At 40.2% G+C, this 27,297-nt stretch overlaps 2 protein-coding genes across 3 annotated transcripts in view; one reads left to right on the top strand and one right to left on the bottom strand.

The window, feature by feature from the left end:
• The window catches only part of haus8 (HAUS augmin like complex subunit 8), a 103,620-nt gene that overhangs the window by 27,603 nt on the left and 48,720 nt on the right, over nt 1–27,297 (bottom strand). Inside the window, exons 1-5 of one of the 2 annotated variants that reach the window (XM_041204072.1) lie at nt 14,910–15,157; nt 9,059–9,246; nt 5,818–5,848; nt 4,265–4,467; nt 2,225–2,255 (exon numbers count right to left, since the gene is read on the bottom strand). In XM_041204072.1, the coding sequence (XP_041060006.1) occupies nt 2,225–2,255; nt 4,265–4,467; nt 5,818–5,848; nt 9,059–9,246; nt 14,910–14,938 (482 nt within the window). In that variant the 5' untranslated portion in view covers nt 14,939–15,157. Of the gene's footprint in view, nt 1–2,224; nt 2,256–4,264; nt 4,468–5,817; nt 5,849–9,058; nt 9,247–14,909; nt 15,158–27,297 lie in introns of those variants that run through there. The other variant, XM_041204073.1, reaches the window with a different exon arrangement.
• Nucleotides 15,535–27,297, top strand: part of ncln (nicalin) — a 42,186-nt gene continuing 30,423 nt past the window's right edge. Inside the window, exon 1 of the mRNA XM_041204070.1 lies at nt 15,535–15,873. Within this exon, the coding sequence (XP_041060004.1) occupies nt 15,699–15,873 (175 nt within the window). The 5' untranslated portion in view covers nt 15,535–15,698. The remainder of the gene's footprint in view (nt 15,874–27,297) is intronic.

Raw genomic sequence — 27,297 nt, 5'->3', positions numbered from 1 at the left:
GAAGAGGGCAATAAGCTGGCTGTTACAGATTTGTCACTGTCATTTTGCAAATGAACATACAGTTACATAAAATTGTGAAACACTGGCTTATGTTTGCCCTATGGCATAGTGATAACAGTACTTAATTCAATGGTATCACCATGTCAACAAATCAGTCAACATCGGAAGGAGGCACTGCAAACATTAACCTTTAATTTGAATTTGTGCTTCTTCCAAAGGTTTTACTCTTTATATACAAGAATGAAATGCAATAAAACAGTATTGTTTTCTTAATTTATGGAGATCACAGGTAAACAATTTATATTACACCTTTAATGTAATAAAGGATCCCAAGGTGCTAAACAGGAGCATTCGTCAAGAAAAATTAGATACCGAGCCACATAAAGCTATATTAGGGTATATGGCTAAAACAAACCTCTTTGGCCGAGCTTTTGAGGAACGTTGTAAAGGAAGAGAGAGAGGTAAAGAGGTGGTTTAGGGACAGCATTCAAAAGCCGGAGACTGGGCGTCCAATGGAGGATCACAAAATCAGGGATGCTTAAGAGGGCAGAATTATATGATATCTCCTCAACTCAGAACTAAATGGAATTCTGAGACTGTGACCCCATGTTCTAGATTCCACAAACAGGGGTAACATTTTGTCAGCATCTCACCCATCAAGCCCCTTAAACATTTTGTATGTTTCAGTTAGATAAGCTCTCGTCCTTTTAACTCCATGGAATATTGACCTAGTCTACTCTATCCCTCCTCTTAAAACAATCCCCTCATCGCAGGAACCAATCTAGGGAATATTCACTGCACACCCTCAAGGGCAGCTATGTCCTTCCTTATCACAAGGAGACCAAAACTGTACAGTACTCTAGGGGTGGTCTTAACAATGCCATCCATAATCAGTGCAAGATTTCTTTACTCTTACATTCCAAATGGCTTGTAATAAAAGCTATCATACCATTTGCCTTCCAAATTTCTTGCTCTCCCTGCATGTTAACTTCCTGTGATTCATGTACAGGGAGGCCAAGTCCCTCTGAATGCAAACATTTCTCAGCCTTCCACCATTCAAAAAAAATCCTGTTAATTTTCCTATCAAAAATCGATGACTACACACTTTGTTACTTTGTATTCCATCTGCCAAGTTCCTGCCACTCACCCAACTTGTCCATATCCCTCTGCAGCCCCTTTGCATCCTCATCAGCACTTTCTTTCCTGCCTAACTTTGTATCTTAATGTTTCTTCAAAAAAATGTTAATAGTACAAATTAGTTCAGTCAGTCACATTAGTCAGCAGGGAACAAAAATCCTGCAGACAAAAATTGTTCATTTTTCTATTGGCAGAGTGGGTGGGGCAGTTGCAGTGCTGTTGAAGGAGAAAGGGAAGGGATGTGATTCTTGATTGATCGCAAGATTAACTATTGTCGGAATCAGACATGACTTACTGACAAGTGGTGGGTGGATGGCTGATAAAACCAGCTGCGCCGAAATATCCAAATATTGTTACATATTACTTAGGAATACTTGGTGCTAGTGCAAAAGAAGAATAGAAAGTTACACCCCACCCCCAGTAATGACCACCTCGCTGCTTGACAAGGGCAAAATTTAGCATCGTTTGAAAGACTGATTTATGAAATTGTTTTTCTTACTCGCAGAAGCCTCATAAAATATGCCAGTAAGACTGTCATCTTAGCTGTGAGTTCAGAGAACTGCAGGAACAGCAGAACACAAAGCCAAGTGCAAATTCAAAAATAGTTTGCATTGAGGAGTCTATTGCTAATTAAACCACTTACAGTCTATGTGATAAAAATCAAAAGCCACAAAATTTCTGGGCTCCGTTTCCACAAATAAAATAATGGGACACATATTCTTGTGTATGTCAGCTGTTTTTCTGATGCTTAAAAGACCAATTGATAAAGTATACATCATTTGAGGGGAGAGAGCGCCACATTTTTGTAGTAGCATTCTCTTCACATTCTCTCTTTTCCAAACATACTCATATCTGCAAATATCTTTGCAACTTCTTGCATTACATTTCAAACAGTTTCTGCAGGCGCCTATTGTATCAACTTGATGTCTGCACGCTTCCCCACCCGCTTAATTTCAACTATATAAAGTTGATGCAGCTGGCTTCATCATGCATCAAAGAAACATTCTTAACTACTGACTCAACATCCAAATTAGTAATAAGCAGGTGGCACTAACAGAGAAACCAGAACACCACTTTGGATACTTACATGTCTGATCCTTTGCTTTCTTCTTTATATACTGTAAATAATATAGGATAGAATACATTAGTATACTACACTCCTCCTGCTGTTATAAGGGGAAAACAGCAGGCTCTAAGTACACCAAAGACTGCAGCAGTAGCTTCAGTAAAATCTGACATACTAATTAGTGGAACAGTCATACATGCAACTTATACATTCAGCTTTTACATAACATCACACCAGATTTCACCTTGTTTCAGGTCATAAAAATTTGTCTCAGAATACAGTTCATAAAGCAAATTTTAATAACTCAGCACTATCTCATGTGAAAGTGATCAACATTCAGACTGGAATTTCTGTATTATTCCCCATGAGAGGAACAGTTTTGAAGTGATTTGGAATGAATGACCCACCCAGGGGGTCATTAGTCTGTGGAAGTCTCTTTCCCAGAAAGTGGTGGAGGCTGGGTCACCGAATTTATTCAGGGCCGAGTTAGATTCTTGATAGAGAAGGGAGTCAAGGGTTCCGGGAGACAGACAGGAAAGTGGAGTTGAGACCACAACCAGATCAGCCATTATCTTATTGAATGGCAGAGCAGGCTCAAATGGCCAAATAACCTACATCTGCTCCTGAATCCAAAATTCCTATGAAAAACTTTTTTGTGCGAGATTATCCACCGCTGAAGTTATGTAGCAGTTTCTTCTACCAACCGAGCACCCCCCCTCCAATCCCCACTAGAATGCCTTCTAGTATTGCTCTCAGGGTATGCTCAATAGGAAGCAATGGTGGTATAATGGCAATGTCACTGAACTAGTAATCCAGAGGCCCAGGCTAATGCTGAGTTCAAACCCATCACAGCAGCTCAACTAACAAATCTGGAATATAAAAACCTAGTTACAGTTATCAGCTGCTTCATTAATGCCTTTTAGAGAAGGAAATCTACCATCCTTACCCAATCTAGCCTAAATGTGACTCCAGACCCAAGCCAAACCAATGTGGTTGACTCTTAACTACCCTCTGAACTGACCGAGCAAAGCATTCAATTATAGCAATTAGGGGTGGACAACAAATTCTCGCCTTGCCAGTGAAGACTGTGTCCCATGAAACAATAAAGAAAAAAAAAGGCCTTATTTGCTTCAGAAGATGGAGTTGGTGGGGCTTCCTGCTGATAAAGAAAATAATTTTTTGCAATTGAGCAGCTGACCAAATAAAGGGTGACAGGTTTCCTACCCTAAAGGAAGACATCAATAAACCACTTTACAACAATCCAACACTCTACCCAGTAATTTCTTCTAATACGCACCCGTGAATAACCATATTTTGTGAAGTCAAATTCACAAATTCTCACAATAGGATTTGAACTCAATTGCTGGATTGCTAGTCCAGTACGACAAACAAATACCATACTAGTACAAGCAATTGCTTGCAAACATTTTTAGAAATTTAAAAGAAAACCCAAGCTTTTTGATTTCCACCCAGTCGTTGCAACAAGGATGGAAACATCCACTAGTGATAATACTTATCAAGTTAAAATAAGGGACAATACACTGAATAAGTTCAATCAATAGAATTAAATATCAAGGGCTGTATATGAAAAGTGGCTAAGTCCAATACCACCAGTTTTCTGCCATTGCCCAAAATGAATTTCTATCCCCTTTTGAGAAAAATAAAAGTTTTAAAATTGAGAGAATTAAAATAAACTAATGAACTTGCATTTATACAGCATCCACCACATCCTAAGGATGTCTCAAAGCCGGCAAAGTACTTCTGAAGTGCTGCTGTTGTACTGTAGGGCAACACAGCAACCATATGCACACAGTAGAAATTAGATCAATAAGCAGATAATCAACTTCAGCCGTATTGGTCGAGGGATTCCCGAGCATTCAATTAGATGTGCTCAATTCTCTGGATTGGGTCTTGAATCCATGACCTTCTGGGTTAAAGGCGAGAGTGCTACACACAAGATCAACATTCACAGAAAGCACAGAATTTCCAATGGAAGCTGGCTGACATTTGCACACTGCATAAGAGAAAAGACTAGGTAGTGCCTTGAGTCGTAAAACTTACATTTCTTGTGAGATGTGTTTTGAGAAGCTGCACTTGATCTTGGTGTGACACATTGGAATGTGTCACACTGGCTCAATCTTTGTCTTGGAGTGTGTGTTGGTGCTGGTTTCTGACCAGGTGTTGCAGGTAGGGGTGACTTGGGTGTGGTGAGCAAATTTCGTGAATCACTCAGATTCGGCACACTTTTTGAGCTCTTAAGTAATCTGGAAAGGAAAAAAAAACATTGGATTTCAGTTAAAGTCCGATAATCCTTCCGTGAACTAAATACAAGTATCCAACAGATCTCATAAGTGATGCAATTTGAAGCAGCTATACCTGATGCAATAATTTTTTTCTTTCCTTTCTCCACTAATTTCCCCCCCTTTCTCCAGAAGGTGTTGACTCTTGCAGTACTGCTCAGTCGCCTCTAGTACCTCGTGCAAGACATCATTTTATATAAAAGTGTAGACAGTAAGTACAGAGAAGAGGCTCCACAATATTTTGCATCACAGCCAAGTTCAATCCAATTGTCATTGGCTGTCAAGACGGGTGCACTTCCAGCAAGAGACTTACGAGCAGCCATCAGAAGAGGAAATCCTAGGTGATTTTCCTCTCCCTAACCTGGATACATTGAAGCCAATAGTAAATCGCCTATTGCAGAACTCCCTTCCCCACACAATCTTCCCCACAACCGGCCCCAAGATTAATTTAATATCCAGTTTTAGGCAGAGCTCGAACCTCAGGGCTGATATCAGAAAAACCAACAAACTTAATTTAACATCCTTGAAATACAAATTAATTACCACCTACAAATGAGCATGAAGACATTATATTTTTACTAGATAATATTTTGAAATAGCAACATTTGGTGGCCGCCCCAACACTTTTGTTCTCAAAACTCCACAAATAATAGCTTTAGAAAGTCTAATTTCCTCAGTTTCAACTATATTGGAACACAAAATAAAATGCAATTTGTAAACACAAATGCCAAAAATCTTAATCTTAAAACGGAAGTGGTTATCGAAGCAACACTGTAAAAAGCCCAAGTTGGTTGGATATGGGTATGCTTAATGGAATCCAATGAAATATGTGAGCAATTCACTGACAATTATTGTCTTATCCAAACTTCATTAATACTGTAGTAAAAATCAGTGTTGTCATCAGGTTTATCTACCAATACACCAGAAAAATTCTATCGAACCAATCCATTTTAATATTGTGTCCAACATTTCTGACATAAATGAATGCAATGTTTCATTCCATTCCCACTAAGCACATAACCATCAGTACTGCCTCTAGTAAGTGTTTGAGTGCTCTCTTTAGACTAACTAAAATCCATATTTACACTACAAGGTGCATTGTACATGGACATATATATATAAAAAGACTGGTGATAGAACTTTACTTTCAGTAATTTTATCTCTTCTTTCTTTTGCTTCTTAACAGTGGGAGCACAAGTTTTCTTTTTATATAAACAACCAAAATGAATTGCAAAATAATACAGGTTAAGGAATTATTCACTATACCATGTGCAAATCCAGGGGATGAGGGAAACAATAGGACTTAATACTCACGCGCCTGATCCATTTGAATCGTCATTAAAAGCTGCAATTTAATGATAATCACCATTACACTGGTTCATTCTTTATTACATATTTTTCAAAAAGAATAAAATAAAAAACAATTTAAAAACAGAACTAGATCTACAACAAAAAAAAAATTTGAAAGTGAATCGATAACTAGATATTTTCACAGCAAAATAGAACACAAGCATTGGAGAGATACACGTACCTAATACTGGAAATTGTCAGCGTTGTTAGAAATCCCCAAAAGAACAGGCACTACAACTTCAGCACCGGATACCAAAGCACAATATTATATACTCCAGCTGCTGTAACAATTCTCTTCCCTAGCTTTGATCTCTAGCACTTAATTCTTTAAATAAAGATAACACAGATTTAAAAAGGCAGAAGTCTGTAGCAATTTTTAAAAATGCTCCCCTATAAAGAAATCTCATCATAAATTGTCAAATGCTTACTTCACACCAAGATCCAGGTAGATTGCCTTCTCATTGCTACACCATCTGATGTCGCTGAGCACTAATGCACTTCCGCTGAATGCAGAGTACCAGCCAGTTTTCCCTCAGATTAGGTAACTCCATATTGGGATTGGTTTGTAGGCTGGGTTCAATTTCAGTGCCTCCCCCACCACACACTCATGTATTTGCAGCATAGCAATGAAGCACATACCCAGCAGCTACAATCCTGGATTAGGTACCCAGAGGTCCAGAATTCAACTCACACAAAAGCTGTCATAAAAAGCCACAGGCTCACTAATATCCCTACATGATCTGTACTACATGGTTGATATTCATTAGATATTTTAAAAGAAAATAGATACATACCCCCATATATATTATCAATATTAAAATAGTCTTAAAATTTCCCCTTAAATTTTTATTTGTCTTCACCCATTACTTAAGTTGCATTGATGGAGTACACATTAAATCAGGAGCTGGGGGTACATGCCCCTCGACATCCCAGATGAAATTCTCCTGTCTTTTTTTTGTGTAGTCAGTCGAGGTATTAGGTGCTGAGAGAACTGTTCATGTGCCTGTAACTGCACCAGATTGTTCTACCATCTAATATTAAAAAAAGTGAATGACATTTCCCTAGAGTCAGCAGCTTTTTTCACTGTGCTATCAGCTGAATGATCCATTGATGCTGGTACATGTAGGTTGCTGAAGTTGTAAATTGGGGCTGTTGCTGTAGATTTACAATGTTATTGAATCTATTAGTCATAGTTACAGTTCAATAGCCGGCAGCAATTGAAGTGCGCATATTGGACCAATTACTTGAAGATAACTTAACACAAAAAGTTCCCAAACTGAGACAGAGATGCGCATCAATAAAAATTTAATCATTCATAGAACATAAGTCTCAGCTCTCATCTGCACTGACAGATAAAGCTTCTAATTTCAATATGCTTCCCTGAAGGTGCTAGTGCTCGACTGGTTCCATAAATATAGGCAGCTCAGTGATGCCTCGCCCATGCGGCTAATCTTCATACTCGAGGCTAGAACGAGAGTTTTATCAAGCTAGAGTAGGTCATTGATCAGCAAATAAGGAGTAGGAACCTTGGTTGATCATTGTTCTTTCCTCCCTCCTTCCTAGCCTAAGGTTGCAGAATTCAACTGATATCCAACTACTGGCCTGGCAGAGATCAGCTAGCTTGCTGATTTTTAAATTGCAGTGTAGCAAAAGGATAGCCTGAGTGCATGGCCAGCAGCTACATTTCTACAATAAGCACAAAAGTTTGGAACCTTTTGCAAAATCCTGGGTAATTTTCATTGCAGATCTTCAGGAATCGAAGATCTGATGGTTGTCAGCCCTAATGTGAGCAGCTGCTTAAAGCTCAGTTTTGCAATTTCACATCAAGATAGAAGAACAGTGCTGATGTACCAATGCTCATTCCATCTTAAGTTTATTTTTAAACACTTCTCACTACCAAAATCCATTGTTTCATGCAGCATGTGAAAACTCTGTGGCAGTTAAATCCACACACCCATTTGGATAGATGGTAGCCATTTAAAAACAATGACAGAAAAGAAGCAATAAATAAATGGAGAAAGCAGAGCAGGAAAGACAGGTATTAAGGAAATTTGGTGGTGGTGGTGGTTGGGGGGGTGGGGGGGCGGTTTGCATGGTAATGAAGAAAGATGTTATGGGAGCGAAAACTATGGAATATTGGCACAAAAATGAACGGAGTATACCAATAAGCCCAAAAATCAGTATTTTGAGTGGAGACAGTAAATTTGTCCAGATTATTTGGGGGGGGGGGGGGGGGGGGGGGGGGGGGCACGCAAAGTTTTGGAGAACTTCTGGTGTGCCAATGATTTAGCATTTAAAAGCGATGTGTTTTGGTTTTGTGTCAAGTCAAGTAATTGACATAAAAGCAAGACAGAATTTAATTTAAAACAATTCTGAATATATAATTTGCAAAAAACTTGGATCACATGCTATCCCTTACTAGCATAAGTGCAAGTACATGGGAAGGTTTCCGAGCTAGGATCTGATAAAGATAGGCTATTCCTTTTTAAGGGAACACAATTGTCATGAGTGTTTCTCTCTCTTGACATTGAGTGACCAGATTTATTAAAAATGGATAAACACAGCCAAATCCTCCAAGATATTTCTTGCAAAGTTAATATTTGAGACAAAAGTTGCCTTAGAGCTCAGAAACATGTATTTCATTCATGAGCTGGTGCAAGGGACATATTCCAATGGCTTCTTCCTTCTCTGCCTGATGAATGATTGCCTCAGAAGCAGCCAATTTAATCCAAAAGGCAAAATAATTGGGATGCATGTTCCCAACTCAGTGGGGGTGTGGGTGGAGGTGGTCTACAACCATAAAGACTTCATTCAGCACAGAGCAGGGATTGCAATGTTCTCATCTGGGACAGCAGTGCAATTGGTCACAACACCCTGGGCTAGGGAGGGGGGGAAGGAAGATTCAGCAGGACTTCCACTTCTGAACCCTAAAGGAAAGTACATGTGCAGAGGATTATGAATAAGCAGCAGTCAAGAACTGGGTATTACTCACGTGCAATTCTCGCCACTATCGAAAAGCCAGGTAAGATTCACTTTCAAAATTCAAATACAAGCAGCAACCATTTGGGAGGTATGCAGAGGGCTGCAAGGACCCAATCAACCATTTCACAGCGCAAGTTACCAACTCACAAGAGGACAGAGAAACTGGGGAGTCAGGGAAGGGGATGGGAATGGCAGTGTGGGGCAGAAGCATGCTATTACTTACATTTACGTGGCCCAAAAGAATCTCTCCGTTTAAGACTTGGTGTAGTGGGCTTGATGAACAACTGCTCTGACGCGACCTGCATGGTTTTCCGTTGAGAAGATTGCACTGACGTATTGCAAGGCGACTTTGATTCAGTCTCAGGTCTCAAACGTTTACTGCTAGTCAGGTTCACTGATCTTTTAGAGGTCCTTTCAAAATAATGAGGTCACACAAGACAAGAAAGATAGATTACAAGGTGATGGTAGACAGCATGGTTTTATATTATCTTAGTCCACGATAAATACAAGCAGCAATGCTAACTGCTCTATTTTAAAGGAGGCATTATTTGTTTGGTGGGGGGTGGGAAGACTTGGAAAATAAGTCTAATCTGTGCAAAAGCACAACTTCACTCCCAGAAAGTGTTTCACCAATATTGCTGAGAACTGCAGTTACTCAGCATACACATATACTGTAGTGTGTTTTTTAAAAATCTCATACCAGTTAGTTGGCAGCAAACAGTGACAACAGGCTTAAAAATAAAAATGCACTTTTAGCTTAGTATGTACACACATTAATAGAAAACTCCCAATGGGCCTACTTCATGGTGATTCCTTAGCAAAGTAACATCACAGACTGACTCAGTCTACAGAACAGCTCTTAAAACTACTAGCGGCATTACTGAACGATGGGGGCTTCTATGGAAAGAAGCTGAAGTAGCACTTGGAGTTGAAAAGGCTCGACCTCCCTTTTTATTTGCTCATTTTAAAACATTTGCCATTGGCTCAAGTGATCAGCACCTTTGAAGAATTAAATTTTGGACATGATTCCTTGGGACTATGCCTTACTTGATCAGAAAGCACAGACTTTCAGCAATTAAAACAACATCAGGTCAACTGCACTGCCGGCTAGCAAACAAAAGTCACTTCCTCTAACAAAATACCAAACTGATTTTCACATTTTTCACTTACTCTATAGGTTATTTGGAAATTGAGGCACAGGTTGGCAGGTTACATCCTATGGGCAGATATAATGACAGAAAATCAATGTCATGTCAAAACCAATAGAATTTGACCGAATAGGTGCAATAGGATGGGTCTTCTCATTCAATGCTTTTTTTGTGCCACTAGAGGTCCACATTGAACTAGATAAATGCTCTGACTTCGAGTGACAGAGTTGTGCACACTGCAAATAATGGCATGAATTCACACAGGTCCAGCATAAACTCAGGAAACTGCCACACAACTGAAGCTATTTCAGTCACTGAACTTGAAAATAATTTAAAATGCAACTAGATAAATATACATCTATATTATGCTTTGAATAATGTATGTGTACAAAACTTCAAAATTTAAGGCAAGAGGATATCACTGCAATTACAGAGGTTTGGCCATGTAACTCTCAGCAACTATATAATCACAGCACAGGATGATTTGGTTCAGTCACAATCAGATTAACAGACTGAACATGATCTAAAAACACAGTGCATATGCGTGCACTGGCAGAAAGGGACGGTAATGGTAGGAGAAACAGAAAAATAGAACCAGGAGTAGGTCATTTGGCCCTTCGAGCCTGCTCCACCATTCAATATGATCATGGCTGATCCTCTATCTCAACTATCTCTATCTCCCATGCTCTCCCCATACCCCTTTATAGTCCAGAAATCTAACTATTTTCTTCTTAAATATATTCAGTGACTTGGTTTCCACAACCTCCTGTGGTAGGGAATTCTACAGGTTCACCACCCTCAGTGAAGAAGTTTCCCCTCATCTCAATCCTAAATAGCCTACCCCCTATCCCGAGATTGTGACTCCTTTTTCTAGACACCGCACCCCCCCCCCCCCCACACACCCACAAACTCACTCAACTTGTATAAATTGCATTGAAGCCTCTTAACATCCTCCTCACCACTCACATTCCCACCTAGTTTTGTGTCATCAGCAAACTTGGAAATATTACAAAACAAAAACAGAATTACCTGGAAAAACTCAGCAGGTCTGGCAGCATCGGTTTTGGATTTCCAGCATCCGCAGTTTTTTTGTTTTTTTGTTTTTTTTTCTTTGGAAATATTACATTTGGTTCCCTCATTCAAATCATTGATATATATTGTGAATAGCTGGGGCCCAAGAATTGATCCCCGCAGTAACCCACTAGTCACCACCTACCATTCCAAAAAAGACTCATTTATTCCTACTTTGTTTTTTGTCCGCTAACCAATTCTCAATCCATGCCAATGTTACACCAGTCCCATGTGCTTTAATTTTGCACACTAACCTCTTATGTGGGACTTTATCAAAAGCTTTCTGAAAATCCAAATACACCACATCCATTGGTTCTCCCTTATCTATTCCGCTAATTACATCCTCAAAAAACTCCAGTAGGTTTGTCAAACATTATTTCCCTTTCATAAATCCATGTTGACTTTGTCTAATCCCGTTATCACATTCTTTATAATAGACTCCAGCATTTTCCCTACCACTGATGTTAGGCTAACCAGTCTATAATTCCCTTTTTTTGCCCCCCCTCCTTTTTTAAATAGTGGGGTTATATTTGCCCCCCTCAAAATCTGCTGGGCTGTTCTAGAATCTACGGAATTTTGAAAGATGACAATCAACGCATCCACTATTTCCATGGCCACCTCCTTTCGTACCCTGGGATGTAGAATATGAGCCCTGGGGAGTTATCAGCTTCCAGTCCCATTAATTTCTCCAGTATTTTTTTTTAGTAATATTAATTTCCTCAATTCCTCCTTCTCACTAGACCCTAATATTTCTGGGAAGTTATCTGTGTCTGTGAAGATAGAACTAAAACAGTTGTTTAATTGCTCTGCCATATTTTTGTTCTCTATTATAAATTCTCCTGTTTCGGACTGTAAGAGACCTAAACTTGTCTTCACCAATCTTCTTCTTACATATTTATAGAAGCTTTCACAGTCCTCTTTTATGTTCCTTGCAAGTTTACTCTCATACTCTAGTTTTCCCCTTTTAATCAATCTCTTGGTCCTCCTTTGCAGAATTCTAAACTGCTCCCAATCCTCAGGCTTGCTAATTTTTCAAGCGACTTTATATGACTCCTCTTTGAATCCCTATCTTTAATTTATTTTGTTAGCCATGGTTAGGCCACTTTTGTTATGTTTTTGTGCCAGTAAGGAATATATAACTGTTGCAATGCATATATTCGTTCCTTAAATGTTAGCCATTGCCTATCCTTTTAATGAAGTTCCCCAAACTATCTTAGCCAACTCATGCCTTATACCTTTGTAGTTTCCTTTATTTAGATTTAGGACCCTAGTTTCGAATTGGAATATTTCACTTTCCATCCTAATGAAGAATTCTACCATAACGGTTTCCTAAAGGACCCTACACAACACAAATATTAATTAACCCCTTCTCATTACACAATACCAAATCTAGGATAGCCTGCTCCCTCGTCGGTTTGACATACTGGTCTAAAAAAAAAACCCATCTCATACACTCTCCAAGCCCAGTCCATATGTAGATTAAAGTCACTCATGATCACTGTGGCACCCTTGCTACATACATCTGCAATTTCCTGTTTAATATTATCCCCTACTGTTTGGAGGCCTATATACAAGACCCACCAATGTTTTCTGTCCCTTGTTGCTTCTTAGCTCTACCCAGACTGATTCTCCAGATTTTGAGCCAATAAACCCTCTCACTACTACACAGATTTCATCCTTAACTAACAATGCCATGCCATCTCCTTTTCCTTTCTGAATGTCCTTCCTAAGTATCGAATACCCTTGGATATTCAGTTCCCAGCCATGTCTCTATAATCATAATCATATCGTACCCATTTACAACTATTTGCACTGTTAATTCATCTATCTTATTGTGAATGCTCCATGCATTCAGATATAGTGCCTTTAGACTTGTCTTTTTACACTTTTTTTGTACTATAACCCTATTTGCTGCTAGTCCCCATTTCCTCTGCCTTCCACTTTTGCTTTTTACTTTTCTGTCTTTCATTTCTATCTTTGTTTCCCTCTCTTGTCTCCTCCTACTCAGGTTCCTATCCCCCTGCCACTCTAGTTTAAACCCTCCTCCACAATACTAGCGAACTAGAGAATTCTTCCAACACTGTCCTGGCCAGCCTCCCATCTTCCCCCCTCCATAAACCTGACCTCATGTAAAATTCTGCTGCCCATATCCTAACTCACACCAAGTTCCATTCATCCATTACCCTTATGTTCACTGACCTACATTGGCTGTTGGTCCAGGAACACCTTAATTTTAAAATTCAATTGCTTGTGTTCAAATCCCTCTGCGGCCTCACCCAACCATACTTCTAACTTCTCCCAGCCCTATAACTCATCAAGTTTCTCCAATTCAGGCCTCTTGTGCATACTTGATTTTTAATCGGTGCAGCATTGGTAGCTATGCAATCGGCTCTTGTATTCCCTTCCTAAACCTCTCTATCACTTCACCAGTAGCACCCTCTTCACCCTCCCCTCCACTGTCCCTTAATGACTTCTGAGGAACTGCTTAAAACTTACCTCTCTGGCCAAGCTTTGATATCCTATCATCTCCTTGTTTGACTCCGCATCAATTTTGTTTATGCCTGTGAAGCACCTTGGGATGTTTTGCTACATTAAAGGCACTAAAAAACACAAACTATACTTATTCGACTGCCTCGCTTTCACAAAAATTTTAGTAAAGGTAGTGTGGGCAACCGCCAACATTTCAGCCCGCTGGGTCTTCAAGTACAATGTCATCTCAGCTACAATCTTGTACATAATATTTTTCCAAGCAGGGGCTAATCCATATTTATGTCCTGTCCATTATTGCCATATAGTTACTGAATATTATTATTAATGAGGACAAACCATTTGCATTCAGTAATAAATTACATTCCACTGTAAAAAATGCACTGCATATAAAATGGACACACAATATTTGCAACTCCACAATTATTCATCATTTTTTCCCTCCTTCTCCAAATGTGATAATTCCCCAAAGGTGATAACTCCAAAAGATCGGCACACATTTTTGCATTTAAATCTTTCAACATCTTTCACTCAGTGAATACACATTCAACCAACTCCTGTGCCATTTCCCTTAATACGTCAACTACCTAGGTCACCTGTTTGTAACGCAAATTAAATCTTAAAACACCATTAAAATTACGAGAATAATACATCCTAGATCACCATAACCAGTAGCCCTGCTGGATGCTGAAATCTAACAGTCCCATCTATCTGACTGACAGCTACTGTCACCTCTTCAGTTTTGGATCAGACTGTGTATTCCAAAAGTCTGAATTTCAAACTCCACTTCTCTTTCTCTCTGCAATACAATACACTTAATGATGGAGACACAAGTGGCGCTCTAACCCTCTCCTGGTCAGCTCCAAACCAAACAACATCTGGTAACCCTACAGTAACTGGCTCTCTTTAAATAACAAGACTGTCAGAGTACTTAAATCTAAACTCCTGACAATAAAAAAAAACAATCTTTCAATTCTATAAAGTGCTCATGGAGTCTGGAGATAAGCATTCAAGGAAATCAAAACCTCTCAAAGACGACTGTTTTTTTCCCCAAAAGCAAAATACTGTAGATGTGGAAAACCTGAAATGGAAACAAAAAATGCTGGAAATACTCAGCAGTTCTCGAAGCACCGGCAGAGAGAGAAACAGCGTTAACGTTTCAGGTCCATGACAGTTCTGATGAAGGCATAGTCCTAAAACATTAACTGTGTTTCTGCCTTCATAGATGCTGAGATTTTCCAGCATTTTTGTGCTTTCATTTCAAAACTTTTTAGGAAACAGAAAGTGTTAACTGAACGAGATAAGCTGCATGCAAGAAAAGTCAACAAGAAACCAGAAGTCAATCATTAGCTATTTTATTTAACTCACAAAGCGCTCCTCCGACTGCAAGCCGCCATCTTTTGTTCAAAAACTGCCGCTTTCCTCTTAAAGTGAGGAAATCCCACCTTCCGCTGCAGCCATTGGTCAATCACCCTCGCGTCCTTTCGCTTTTTCAAATAGTGATTGGCTCTTATGTACGCCAATCATAAGGAAAACCCCATCCCGGCCATAGCAAACTACGATTGGTCTATTGTCCCGGCCTGTCCCTCAGATTCCCATTTCTGATTGGACTCTGTAGACGTCAATCATTATCATGACAAGCTATTTTGTGCACATGCGTATTTTCCGCTTCTCCGGCGAATCCATGCAATTAATTCCAATTTAACTCCTATAAAAATTATCAATCTCGCCTATTTATTTCTCATTGCGAATCTGGATGATTTTCTTCCGAACACCGGGCAGAATAAAAATGTGACCGCACAAGGAGAAGCGGACCGGGGAGGGGGAAGGGTGCAGAGGATTGACAGAATACCTAGCCATACAGAAGCAGATGCGTTCTAATTATGCTAATATGAATGCTTATCAGCCAATCAAGTGGGAGTGGAGGCAGGGGTAGCTTTTAGGCCCCCCCCCCCCCACCCCATGGGAGGTTTATGTCATGCCTGAAGGACCCCTCCGGCCGTCAGTGTCAAGCGAGAGCGTGTCTGGAGGAGGCGGTGGTTCAAAGACCAGAGATTTTATTTTTTAAAAAAAGAAAAATTATTCTTTAAGCGTTTAAAAAAACATATATATATATATATATATAAAAAAGAGACTTGCCGAGAAGGAAATTCCAGAATGTTCGAAGAAGCGAGTGAAGTGTTTGACAACATGTTCAAGGGCTCTTTTCCATTGACTTTCATAGTCTTCATCCCGGCAGTGTTGATCCTGGTCTCCCCTCTGCCCATAGAGGCGGCCCATGAGTTCACAGTGTACAGGATGCAACAGTATGACTTGCAGGGTCAGGCCTATGGTGAGTATCTCACCCTCTGTCATGTCAAACACCATCCAATGGCATTTTCACATGATCAATTCATTGGAAAGTTACGCAACACCCACTGTTGAGACTGCATTTTTTTTGTGCCAGGAACTTTCAAGGGCTATTCAGGACCCATGGGTGTAAGGGGAGGTCTACCGCTGTTCTCCCCAATGTTTTGTTGCACTCCAGAGACTTGAGCACAAAAATCCAGGCTGACGCTCCCAATGCAGAAGGCTCCAGAAGATTTGTGGGTTCAAATCTCGCCCCATGGGATTTGAGCGCGTCACACATTCCCAGTTTGGTACTGAGGGGGAGCTCTGCACTGTCGGAGATGCCTTGTTTTGGAAATGTTAAGCATCTGTAAAAGGCATGACACTATTTTGAAGAAGAGTAGGTGAGTGGTGTCAACATGACCAAAACAGGTTATCTGGTTATTATCATATTCTTGTTTGTGGGAGCTTGTTGAGCGCAAGTTGGCTGCTGTGTTTCCTTTGTTACAGTAGTAACTACACTTCAAAAGTACATCATTGACTGTAAAGTGCATTGGGATGTCCTGAGGTTGTAAAAAGTACTAGATAAATGCAAATATGTCTTTCACACTTGGATATGATTCCAATATCAGCCAGTTTTGGGGAATGTTGACAGGCTGTTTGGCTGCAGGGGATCTCACAGCTGAGTGTCATTTTGCGCTCTCATGACCACCCAGATACATTTCCAGCAGGAATCACTGGCAAGTGAACTGGAGTAGAAAGCCTGTCTGACTCATTTTCTTTCCACTCAGCGAACTCGATGGTACTGAAGCCAGTCGTACTGTCCTTGCTGTTTTAGTCAGGCGATGACTAAAACAAAAATACCCTGGAAAAATTCAACAGGCCTGACAGCATCTGCAGAGAGGGATACAGTTGATATTTCAAGTCTGTATGACCCTTCATCAGAACTAAGACATATGAGATGAAATAAGAGATGAGACATAAGCTGGTAGAAGGGGGTGGGAGAGGAGAGCTCGATAGGGGGCCAGAGATAGGTGGAGGCCAAGAAGAGACTGCCAAAGATGTCATAGACAAAAGGACAAAGGGGTGTTGACGGTGGTGATATTATCGAAAGGATGGGCTAATGGGGTCATTAAGGGAAGCAAGCTAGTGGCAGATGGCCCTAGTGCGGGTGGGGTGGGGGAAGGGATTGAAATGGGCTAAAAGGTGGAACTGAAACAATAGATCAAAATAAATTTAAAAATAGGGAAAAGAAAAAAATATAGTTGCAAAAAATTATAAATTATTGGAAAAAGGGGGATCGGAAAGGGGGTGGGGATGGAGGAGAAAGTTCATGATCTGAAATTGTTGAACTCAATATTAAGTCCGGAAGGCTGTAAAGTGCCTAGTCGGAAGAGCTTCACTGTAACGTTGCAGCAAGCCAAGGACAGACATGTGGGCATGAGAGCAGGGTGGTGTGTTGAAATGGCAAGCAACAGGGAGGTCTGGGTCATGCTTGCAGACAGACCGAAGGTGTTCTGCAAAGCGGTCACTCAGTCTGCGTTTGGTCTCTCCAATGTAAAGGAGACCGCATTGAGAGCAGCAAATGCAGTAGACTAAATTGAGGGAAATGTAAATGAAGTGCTACTTCACTTGAAAGGAGTGTTTGGGCCCTTGGATGGTGAGGAGGGGGTAAGTAAAGGGGTAGGTGTTGCACCTTCTGCAGTTGCATGGGAAAGTGTCGTAGATGTGAAGCTCTCTGTTCTCATTTGTGCTGAAAATGTACATAACAGTTCACTCTAGAATGAAAGCAAAATACTGCAGATGCTGGAAATCTGCAATAAAAACAAAAAATGCTGGAAAAACTCAGCAAGTCCAGCAGCATCTGTGGAGCGAGAAACAGAGTTAAAGTTTCAGGTCTGTATGACACTTCTTCAGAAGAGATCTGAAAAAGAGTCCTACAGACTTGAAACATTGGCTCTGTTTCTCTCTCCACAGTTACTGCTGGACTTGCTGAAGTTTTTCCAGCATTTTTTGTTTTTAGTTCACCTCAGCTCAGTTCAGTTCGTAGCTCTTGCTTCTTCCCATGAGATTATGGTTTCAAGTTCCACATCAAGGTTTGAACACAAACTCTTGTCACCAGTACAATGTTGGTGAATGCCGTATGGTTGGAAATGATATCCTAAAGATAGTGGCCTGGAATTTTCTGCATATTTGAGCCCATATACACATGCAGAGAACAAATCACATACATAAAAGCAAAATACTGCAGATGCTGGAAATCTGAAACAAAAATAGCTAAAAAAAACTCAACAGGTCTGACAGCATCTGCGGAGAGGAGTACAATTAACGTTTTGAGTCCGTATGACTTCATCAGAACTAAGGAAGAATAGAAATGAGGTGAAATATAAGCTGGTTGAGGGGGGTGGGACAGGTAGAGCTGGATAGAGGGCCAGTGATAGCTGGAGGCAAAGAAAAGATTGCCAAAGATGTCATAGACAAAAGGACAAAGGGGTGTTGACGCTGGCAATGTTAGCTGAGGAATGTGCTAATGGTGACATTAAGGGTAGAAAGCAGGATGAGCAAGTGAAAGGTGGCCCTAATGCGGGTAGGGTGGGGCGAAGGGATCGAAATAAGCTAAAAGGTGGAGATAAAACAATGGATGGAAATAAATTTTATAACTAATAGAAATAGGTGGGGAAAGACATATAATTAAAAATATATAAATTATTGGAAAAAGGGGGTGGAGATGGTGGAGAGAGTTCATGATCTGCAGTTGTTGAACTCAATGTTAAGTCCGGAAGGCTGTAAAGTGCCTAATCGGAAGAAGAGGTGCTGTTCCTCCAGTTTGCGTTGAGCTTCACCAGGCCAAGGACAAATCACATATATAGCCTAAAATGTTGTGTAATTTTGTGCTCAAGTACGACAGTCCAAATCTCCTTGATCTTTTATAATTGTCAACGATCCCTCTGCCCTGCTCATAATAAAATGGGCCCATACCAAAGTTACAAAGCCTTACACACAAGTTTCCTGAAATTAGCCTTGTCCTGAATGCTTTGTCAAATTGTGACCAGATTTTCAGGCCCAACTCGCATTTATAATAGTGCCTTCAACATGGTAAATCTCCTAAGACTCTTCATAAGATTGTTATGAGACAAAATTTGACATTGAGCTACGTAAGGAAAAATTGGGCAGGTGACCAAAAGTTTGTTTTAAGGAGTGTCTTGAATGGAGAGAGCAGCAGAAAGGTTTAAAGAGGGAACTTTGGAGCTAGGGTCCTAAACAGCTGAAGGCTGCCAGTGGAGGGTGAAGGAAATTGGAGGTGCACCAAAATTAGAGGAATACAGATCTCAAAGGTTGTAGGGCTGATCATTATAGAAATAGGGAGGGGCAAGATCATAGATAAGAATTTTAAATGCGAGCTGATGCTGAACCAGGAACCAGTATAGGTCTGTGAGCACAGGGGTGATGGATGAATGGAACTTCGTGCAAGTGAGGATATGGGGTAGCAAAGTTTTGGATGAGCTAAAGGATACAGAAGGTGGATGATGAGAGGAGAACCTTGGAATTAGTGGGTCTGGAAGTTACAAAAGGATAATTGAGGATTTCAGAATTGCTTAGAAAGCAAGATCTCCATTTATATAGTGACTTTCATGAATACCAATGATCTTGAAATGTTTTACAGCTGATAAAGTACTTTTGAAGTGTAGTCACTGTTGCAATGTAGGAAACATGACAATCAAAATGTGTATAGCAAGATCCCACAGGAGGCAATGTAATAATGAGCAGATAATCTGTTTTCGTGATGTTGATCAAGAGATAAATATTGGTCAGAGCACCAGGGATAACTCTACCCCTTCGAAAGAGATCCCATGGCACTATCACATCCAGCTGATCAAGCAGTTTAATGACTCCGCATTGCTGAGCCAGAGTGTTAGTCTTGATTTTTGTGCTCTAGTCCTAGAGTGGCATTTGAACCCAGAACCTTCTGACTCCTAGGTGACAGTGCTATCTACTGAGCCTGACTAACATAGGTAGAGACAGAGATGGGTGATATTACATAGGTGGAAGCAGAGGCTTTTGATAATGGAGAGGATGTGGGGTCAGAAGCTCATCTCAGGTCCAAGTAGGCCGGAATACATTTTTATGGTGTAAGTCACTTTTAAAATTCAAAAGCTTCCCTGATTGCAGGATCTTCAGTATGCTGTCCCTAATGTGTATGAACGATGGTTAAATGAATTTAAATTTTAATTTGCATGCTTAAAGAAAAAATATATGATGTGAATTTCATACTTCACTTCGTTCCTGATTGTTTTCACTTGTTCTAATGAAACTTGCAGGACATTTGAGTGTAACTTCAGGTGGATCTTGCTTAACATAAGGTGGTGATCAGATCCTACATCAGCAGCTCAACGTGTCTGAACAGCTTGTAAGCTCCATCTGCTGGTGCATAAATAGCCAGTTGTGTTCAGGATGTTACCATATGGAGACAGCCGTGTCTTTTTGTGGATGCCCTTGTGTTTGAAGAAGGTATTCCCATTACTGACCCATGGGGCCATGTTCAGCCCTCGCCGTTTGCCATCAAGCTCAGCATTGAAATCACTGATAAGGAAAAGAACATTGAACAAAGATGAGAAGATGATAAAGTTGTGAAACGGAGCTGCAGAAGAGACAAATAAGGATGGAGAAAGTTAAACGGCAGGCAGGCACAAGAAGCAGTAAATTGGAATGACTCCAAGACACTGTACAGGATTATATGGGAACTGACTGGTACAAGAAGCAACCCAGTGTACTAATGAAGGGCAAGGATGGCAAGACGCTATTGGTGGATGATGAGCTGTAGGCAAGGTGAGTGGAACACTTTCTCAACCAGCCCAGCACCTCATCATTTGAACATCAACTTGAGAAATTGCCAGATTAGAAGTCCAAAGAGCCATCAGCCTGAAGAACAAGGCACCTGGGATCATGAGATACTAGCAGAGCTATTGAAACACGGCAAGAAAACGAACACGACGGATCCACAGACCTGATTAACAAGATCTGGACCAAGGAGGACATCACAGATGACTGGAGGTTGAGGAGTAATCGTCAAGCTGCCAAAGAAAGGGAAACTTCGCGACTGCAACAACTGGAGTGGCATAATGCTGCTATCAGTATCTGGCAAGGTCTACAGCATGGTGCTGCTGAACAGATTGAGAGCAGAAGTAGACGTACCCTTCGTGAAGAACAAGCAGGTTTCTGGGTTGGCAGATCATGCGGCGAGCAGATCTTTATGGTCAGGAACATCATAGCGCAGAGCCAAGGGTATCAGATACCACTTGTTATCATTGATTTCAAAAGAGAATTGGATTGCTATCTGAAAAGAGAGGGCGTGCAAAGTTAAGGGGATAATTCAGGGGAGTGGAACTAGGTAGAATGCTCTTTCAGAGCCAATGTAGACTTGATGGGCCGAATGGCCGCCGTCCATGCTGTAAAGATTCTGAGCTTGCTGTTGGCAGAATGGCTTAAACTACTGGGTTGCATCCACAGAGGCAATTCCAGGCCATGATGCAACCCAAGGATTGATCTGTTTGCTGCTGATTTGGCTATGAGATTTGATAAAGATTAGGGCGATTTCTCAATGTCTCAACCAACACCATTGGAGAGAAAATCTGCACGTTGCTTGTTATTGGGACAATATTGGCACAGAGTGGCTGCTGTTTTTGCTTACATAACATTCACTGCAGTTCAGCTGTAATCCATATGGTACAGCACAGAAATATTTTGGTCTGATTGGATAGACGCAATTAAATTTTGCCCTTTACAAACATCGTGATAGGAAGACAGTATTTTAACTTGTGTAGCACAAGGGTGAGGTTCTAGTTACACATCTGTTACTGGTGGAGTGAGCCATCTGAGGTCATGAACTTAGTATCATGCAGAATGTGTGGTAGTTTGTGTGTTTTATGTTTCTTTAACATATTGAAACCAGTATGCAAAGTAGACCCAGTGTTACATGGGTGACCATCGTAATTAAGATTCTTCACCCTTCCAAGTTCAGAACTGAACTACACAATAAAGGGACCTTTGAGTTTGCCGCTGACAAACTCATTGAGAGTCTTAATACCTTCAAGAGTTAATATCTCCATGTCACAAGCTGCAGAAGTATGTGGGCATAAAGAGGCCTGTTTTTTAAAAAATATCAGGCTATATAGGTTTAAATTTTTAAGAATTTCTACATATCCAAAACTCCTTTATTTTAAAAAAAAAAGTGCTGTTCAGACAGAAACCCGAGTTGTAATACTGTGCATGTTGATTAGCTGGTCCCCATTGTGGTTTTCCATTCCTGACTGAAGAAACCTTGAATCAAATTTCAGCCTGAACCAACTTTTTATATGTAAAATTAGGCGACGTAACTCTGTATATTGACAGGTGAGGTTATTTTATATTTTCCACAATCCACCGAGGGTGGACGATACTTGGCCCACTGAGCACAGTGGTTGAATATTCCACTCCTGAAAGTGGGTTTAAATCACAACTGTGTAACATGAGGTAGAAGGACAGAGCTTTTTTCCAGCAAGGTTGAAAGAAATGTCATGTCCCCGTAAGGAGAGTAATATAGTATAATAGTATTCACTTGGTGTGCATGCACAATTGGAGTGCCTAAAGTAATACTGCTCTTGCTGTTAAGAGATTTGGAGGTCCCCAGGCAGCATATACTTTCTGTACATAACCAGTAAAGTGATGACACCCACCTACAGAGAAGGCCTCAGCTAAACAGCCCACGGTCTAGAAAACCTGCTGAGTTTGTTATAAATGATGTTGGAGTGGCAACAAACACTGAGCTAGAATTTTGGACTTCTACATCCCTGACTCAAACAGTTATATCTGGCAACTCCAGGTTTTCATGTGATCTGTGTGTAAGAGGGGGGAAGGAAGCAGAAACAGCTTAAACACTTGGCAAAGAAACAATTTTGATTGGCATTTATCGGGGAAGGTGTGGGTAGATTTTCCTACGTCGCCTAATAAGGCCCTGAGACTGAGATGTGTGCAGAGTAAATTATTGACTAAGTAATGTTGCTTAGTCTTTTTTTTTAGAAAAGGTGTTTGTGTTTTCTCAATTAAATTTGGCAATTTACATAAAACAATGTACAATTACCAAAACAGACTGATTTCAGATTACTCACTAACCTATTAACAAGACATTTGTTCAGTTCACAATTCAGAATGGAAAGGTAAATGGGTTCTAAGAGTCAAAAGATGTGTAGAACTGTGGTATTTGGATGTAGTTGTAAGACTAATATTAACAGAAGTTCAGATGGTGCCTCAAACAGTGGGATAATAACTTGAGAGAGAGGGCATTTGCAGCCCAGTTCTATTTAACCTGTCATCCCTGTAGATTTTCCACTATATGTGCTTCTCAGTCTCCATTCAAAACCTGCCTATCTGCTGGACGTTGACTTGAGCTTGGATTCAGACAGTTTGTTTAATTTGCAGCTTTACTTTTAAGAGGGCTGCACCAAAATATTGCTGCCTTTGATGGCACAAGAACGCACTTTTTGAGTCTTTCACTTAACTTCACTGGCATTGGCAGAATTAAAACAGCCGCTCTTGGCACCACTTGAATTGTTTTTGTTATTTTGAGTCAATCTGTAGATGGGCCAACCTCTTGTCTTGTCCATGCATGTCTGCGAGGCAGTTTAGCATTCCTGGCTCACATGGGCTTGACCCTAACTTGGAAGATAAATGAAAGTTCTCAAGATGTTGATGACCCTGGCAAAGCTGCATTTATTTTTGATTTTTCACATTTTATTTTGCAACTACTGTACATGAAGGCACAGTACCACAACAGACCAATGTACAAGACCTTCTCATGACCAGCATCTGAAGTGCCTCTAAATTGTTGGTCTTAGAACAAGATGTATAAACAGAAGTGTCAGAGTCCATTTGCCATGTAAGATTCAACAAAGCCTGATTGGTATTGCATCTTCAGTAATTGTTCCACCTGGACCTCTGTCTCATCTTTCGTCTTTTACACTTCAGCTTGTGCATACGCTTCTTCCGGCACTTAGCTCTCATGTCAACAAGGATCTCAAAATCTCAGAACCAAAATGCTCCATTCCTTGTTCTGAAAAGGTGGGTCCTTGTTGATGCAACTTGAGTTGTTTGCTTGATGGTTTCAGACAGCATTAAGAGGACCACATAGTGTTAATGTGTAGCCAAGACCAGTTAAGATGGCATGTTCTGCCCTTTGAAGTACATTGGTAAAGCAGTAAAATTTTTATAGCAACCTGGCAATTACAGTGGTCAATCTGATGCCAATTCAATCATTTGCCATGGTAGTGTTGGTATTCTGAAACTGTGATTGATTGCTGACCTTCTGCACTACCAAACTCCACATGAATTAATCCCACTCTTTCGTAGTTACCAGTGCAAAGTCTCTGCATCCTAGCTTCGGCAGCAAGCAGCCCAGATTCTGTATTACAATTAGGACATTAGTGAAATTCTCTTTTGTTTGTTGGTCCTGTTGTTTGTAAATCAAGTGAAATGACCCATCATTATATTGTAGTACTCTTTAATTGTAAGTTTTGGTTCCAGAGCTAATTTTTTTTCCTGTGTTGGAAATGTCTGGCATCTATTCAACAGGCTCTATTACAAGTAAGATTGAAAACTTACTTAGAAGTAAAATTGAAATCGGGTGTGGAGTCTTGAGACAGATCTAACTACAGGTGCGACAGATCCGTCGTTGCTGGTATTATTACTGAGAGCAGTTTGAAAGATATTGCACAAGTAGCATATTGCACTGTATTAAGGTACATTAGCTTAAGTATATTATTTTCCTCTGCAGAATATTGGTGATATTTTAAATAGGCTAGTGGCAGTACCACACTATGTTAATGTTCTACTTTCTGAAAGAGTTGCACAACTGAATAAATATATTGGCAATATAGATATTGTAGAACATAATACTGGAAATGTAATCCCTAATGTCTGAATGAGAAGATTTCACATGAGCTTCTTAACCCATTTCCTATTAATCCATCACAGTTACAGTAATTATGGATTACTGCCTCACAGTGTGAGAGAAAAGCAGATGGAGCTCAGAACACCTGACAGAAATTAAATGAAATGGTCTCCCTTCCCATTGTGAGTTATATTTATATATGGCGATAAAATAATGCAAATTTGCACAATTTTAAATTATTGGAAGGAGTAATATAAGCATGATAATCTGCTGTAGCCTATTGTATTTATTATTGAGAAACCTATTCAAAAGGCTAGGGTTGATTCTGCATGACATTGCTAAGGCTGAAATAATTACAGAGAGATTTAAGTAAATGAAGTAGCTGATGCAAAACTGGGGTATGAAAAGGCTGTGGACTTTAGACTGAGGAGAGATATGAAGTTCCATTTTTTTTTGAGATCCTGAAAATAAAGTTGAAGTAGCAAACTACATAAGAGCCTTGCTAGAAGCACAGTGCAAAGGATGAAAATGCGAAACAGTATGTTTGGCACTTATGTGGAAGAGGAAGATGCAAGAAAGCAATGGTCAATTTAGAATATAGTAGGCAGTAAAGTTTGTGAAGGAGAGAGGGACAAGGGTCACCAATGAGACAACTTTATTTCTCCTGAAAATGCACCCTTGTTGCAACTTAAGTTGTTGAATAATGGAAGAATCATGTGGTTAACCGTTAACTTTGAATATAAAATCTATTACAAGTTTTGAATGCCTAACTTATTTTATTACTGTTAGTTCAGTTGCTCAAGAAAAGGTGAGCTTGCTTACAAGATTTGCTTATAGGAATTCAGTTTGCATTTAAAGGGGAGCTTTGCCAAGAATGGCATAGTGATGTTCCAAAAGTGACAGCAATCTTTTTTGCCTAAAAGCAGACATCCCTGAGGTGCTTGTTACCTTCTTTTTATCTTAGACTATGCACTAAAAATCAAGAGATTAAAATCTTTTAAGATGTCAGTGGTTTGGTGATGGTGTTTTCACCTCAGAGTCAGAAGGTTGTTGGTTTGAGCACAATCTAAATTCACTTCAATGCAGGTCTAAGGGAGTTCTGCCCTATCAGATTAGAAACATAGGACTTAGGATCAGGAATAGGCCATTCCTCCCTTTGAGTCTGCTCCACCATTCGATAAGATCATAACTGATCTGATTGTGGTCTCAACTCCACTTGCTGTCTGCCTCCCACCCCAGAACCCTTAACTCCTTTATCTATCAAACTATCCAACACAGCCTTTAATACGTTCAATGACCCAGCCTCCACTGCTTTCTGGGGAAGAGAATTCCACAGACTAAAGACCCTCTGAGAGAGAAAAATTCTCATCTCCATCTTAAAAGGGAGACCTACTACAATATTTTTAAACTATTCCCCCCATCGCCACCCCAAGTTCTAGTCTTCCAGTCTCCCCTACATGAGGAAACATCCTCCCAGTATCCATCTTAACAAGTCTTCTCAGGATCTTGTGTTTCACAACACATAAGATTGCCCCTCATTCATTTAAACTCTAATTGGTATAGACCCAACCTGCTCAACCTTTCTTCACCAGATAAGCCCTTCATCACAGGAATGAGTTGAATGAGCCTTCTCTGAACTACTTATGCAATTATATTGTTTCTCAAATAAGGAGACCAAAACGGTACACAGTACTTCAGATGTGATTTCACCAAGGCCCTGTACAGCTGCAGTAAAACTTCCTGACTTTTATACTCCATTCCCCTTGCAGTAAATGATAACATTCAATTTGTCTCCCTAATCACATGCTGTACCCCTGTATACTAACTTTTTGTAATTATGCACCAGGACACCCAGATCCCTCTGTCCGGCTGAGTTCTCCAATCTCTCTCTATTTGAATAGTATGCTACTTTCTATTCTTTCTGCCAAAGTGGACAAGTTCACATTTTCCCACATTATACTCTATCTGCCAAATCTTTGCCCGCTCTCTTTATCTATCTATATCCCTTTGTGGACTCTTTATTTCCTCTTAACAATTTACTGTCCTACCTGTCTTGATGTCATTGGGAAATTTAACTACCATGCCTTCAGTCCCTTCATCCAAGTCATTGATGTAGATTGTAAATAGTCGAGGCCCAACACTGATCCCTGTGGCACTCCTCAACTTGCAGTTTGCCAACCAAAAAAAGACACATTTAACTGTACTCTCTGCTTCCTGTTAGCTAACCAACCCTCTATTCATGCTGATATGTTACCCCCTCACGAAGCTCTTATTTTGTGTAGCAAAAGTTGAGTTGGTGGCCTCGGTTCTGCGGCAGTACTTGTGTCTGAATTGAGGTCATCAGTTTAAATACCAGATCGATATTCGATCTTAAGAACAATATTTAGCTGAGAAAACAGCAGAAATGTCTTTTTTCCTGTTTTCCTTTTTTAAAAAAATTGACCCACTTTTTGTCACGGGATGGAGAGAGGTGATATGTCAGTGATTCAATGACATTGATCGTAT

The sequence above is a fragment of the Carcharodon carcharias genome, chromosome 14 (genome assembly GCF_017639515.1).
Source record: "Carcharodon carcharias isolate sCarCar2 chromosome 14, sCarCar2.pri, whole genome shotgun sequence".
NCBI lineage: Eukaryota > Metazoa > Chordata > Chondrichthyes > Lamniformes > Lamnidae > Carcharodon > Carcharodon carcharias.
Note: the sequence above shows the minus strand (reverse complement) of the source record. Positions and strands in the feature narration are given on the sequence as shown.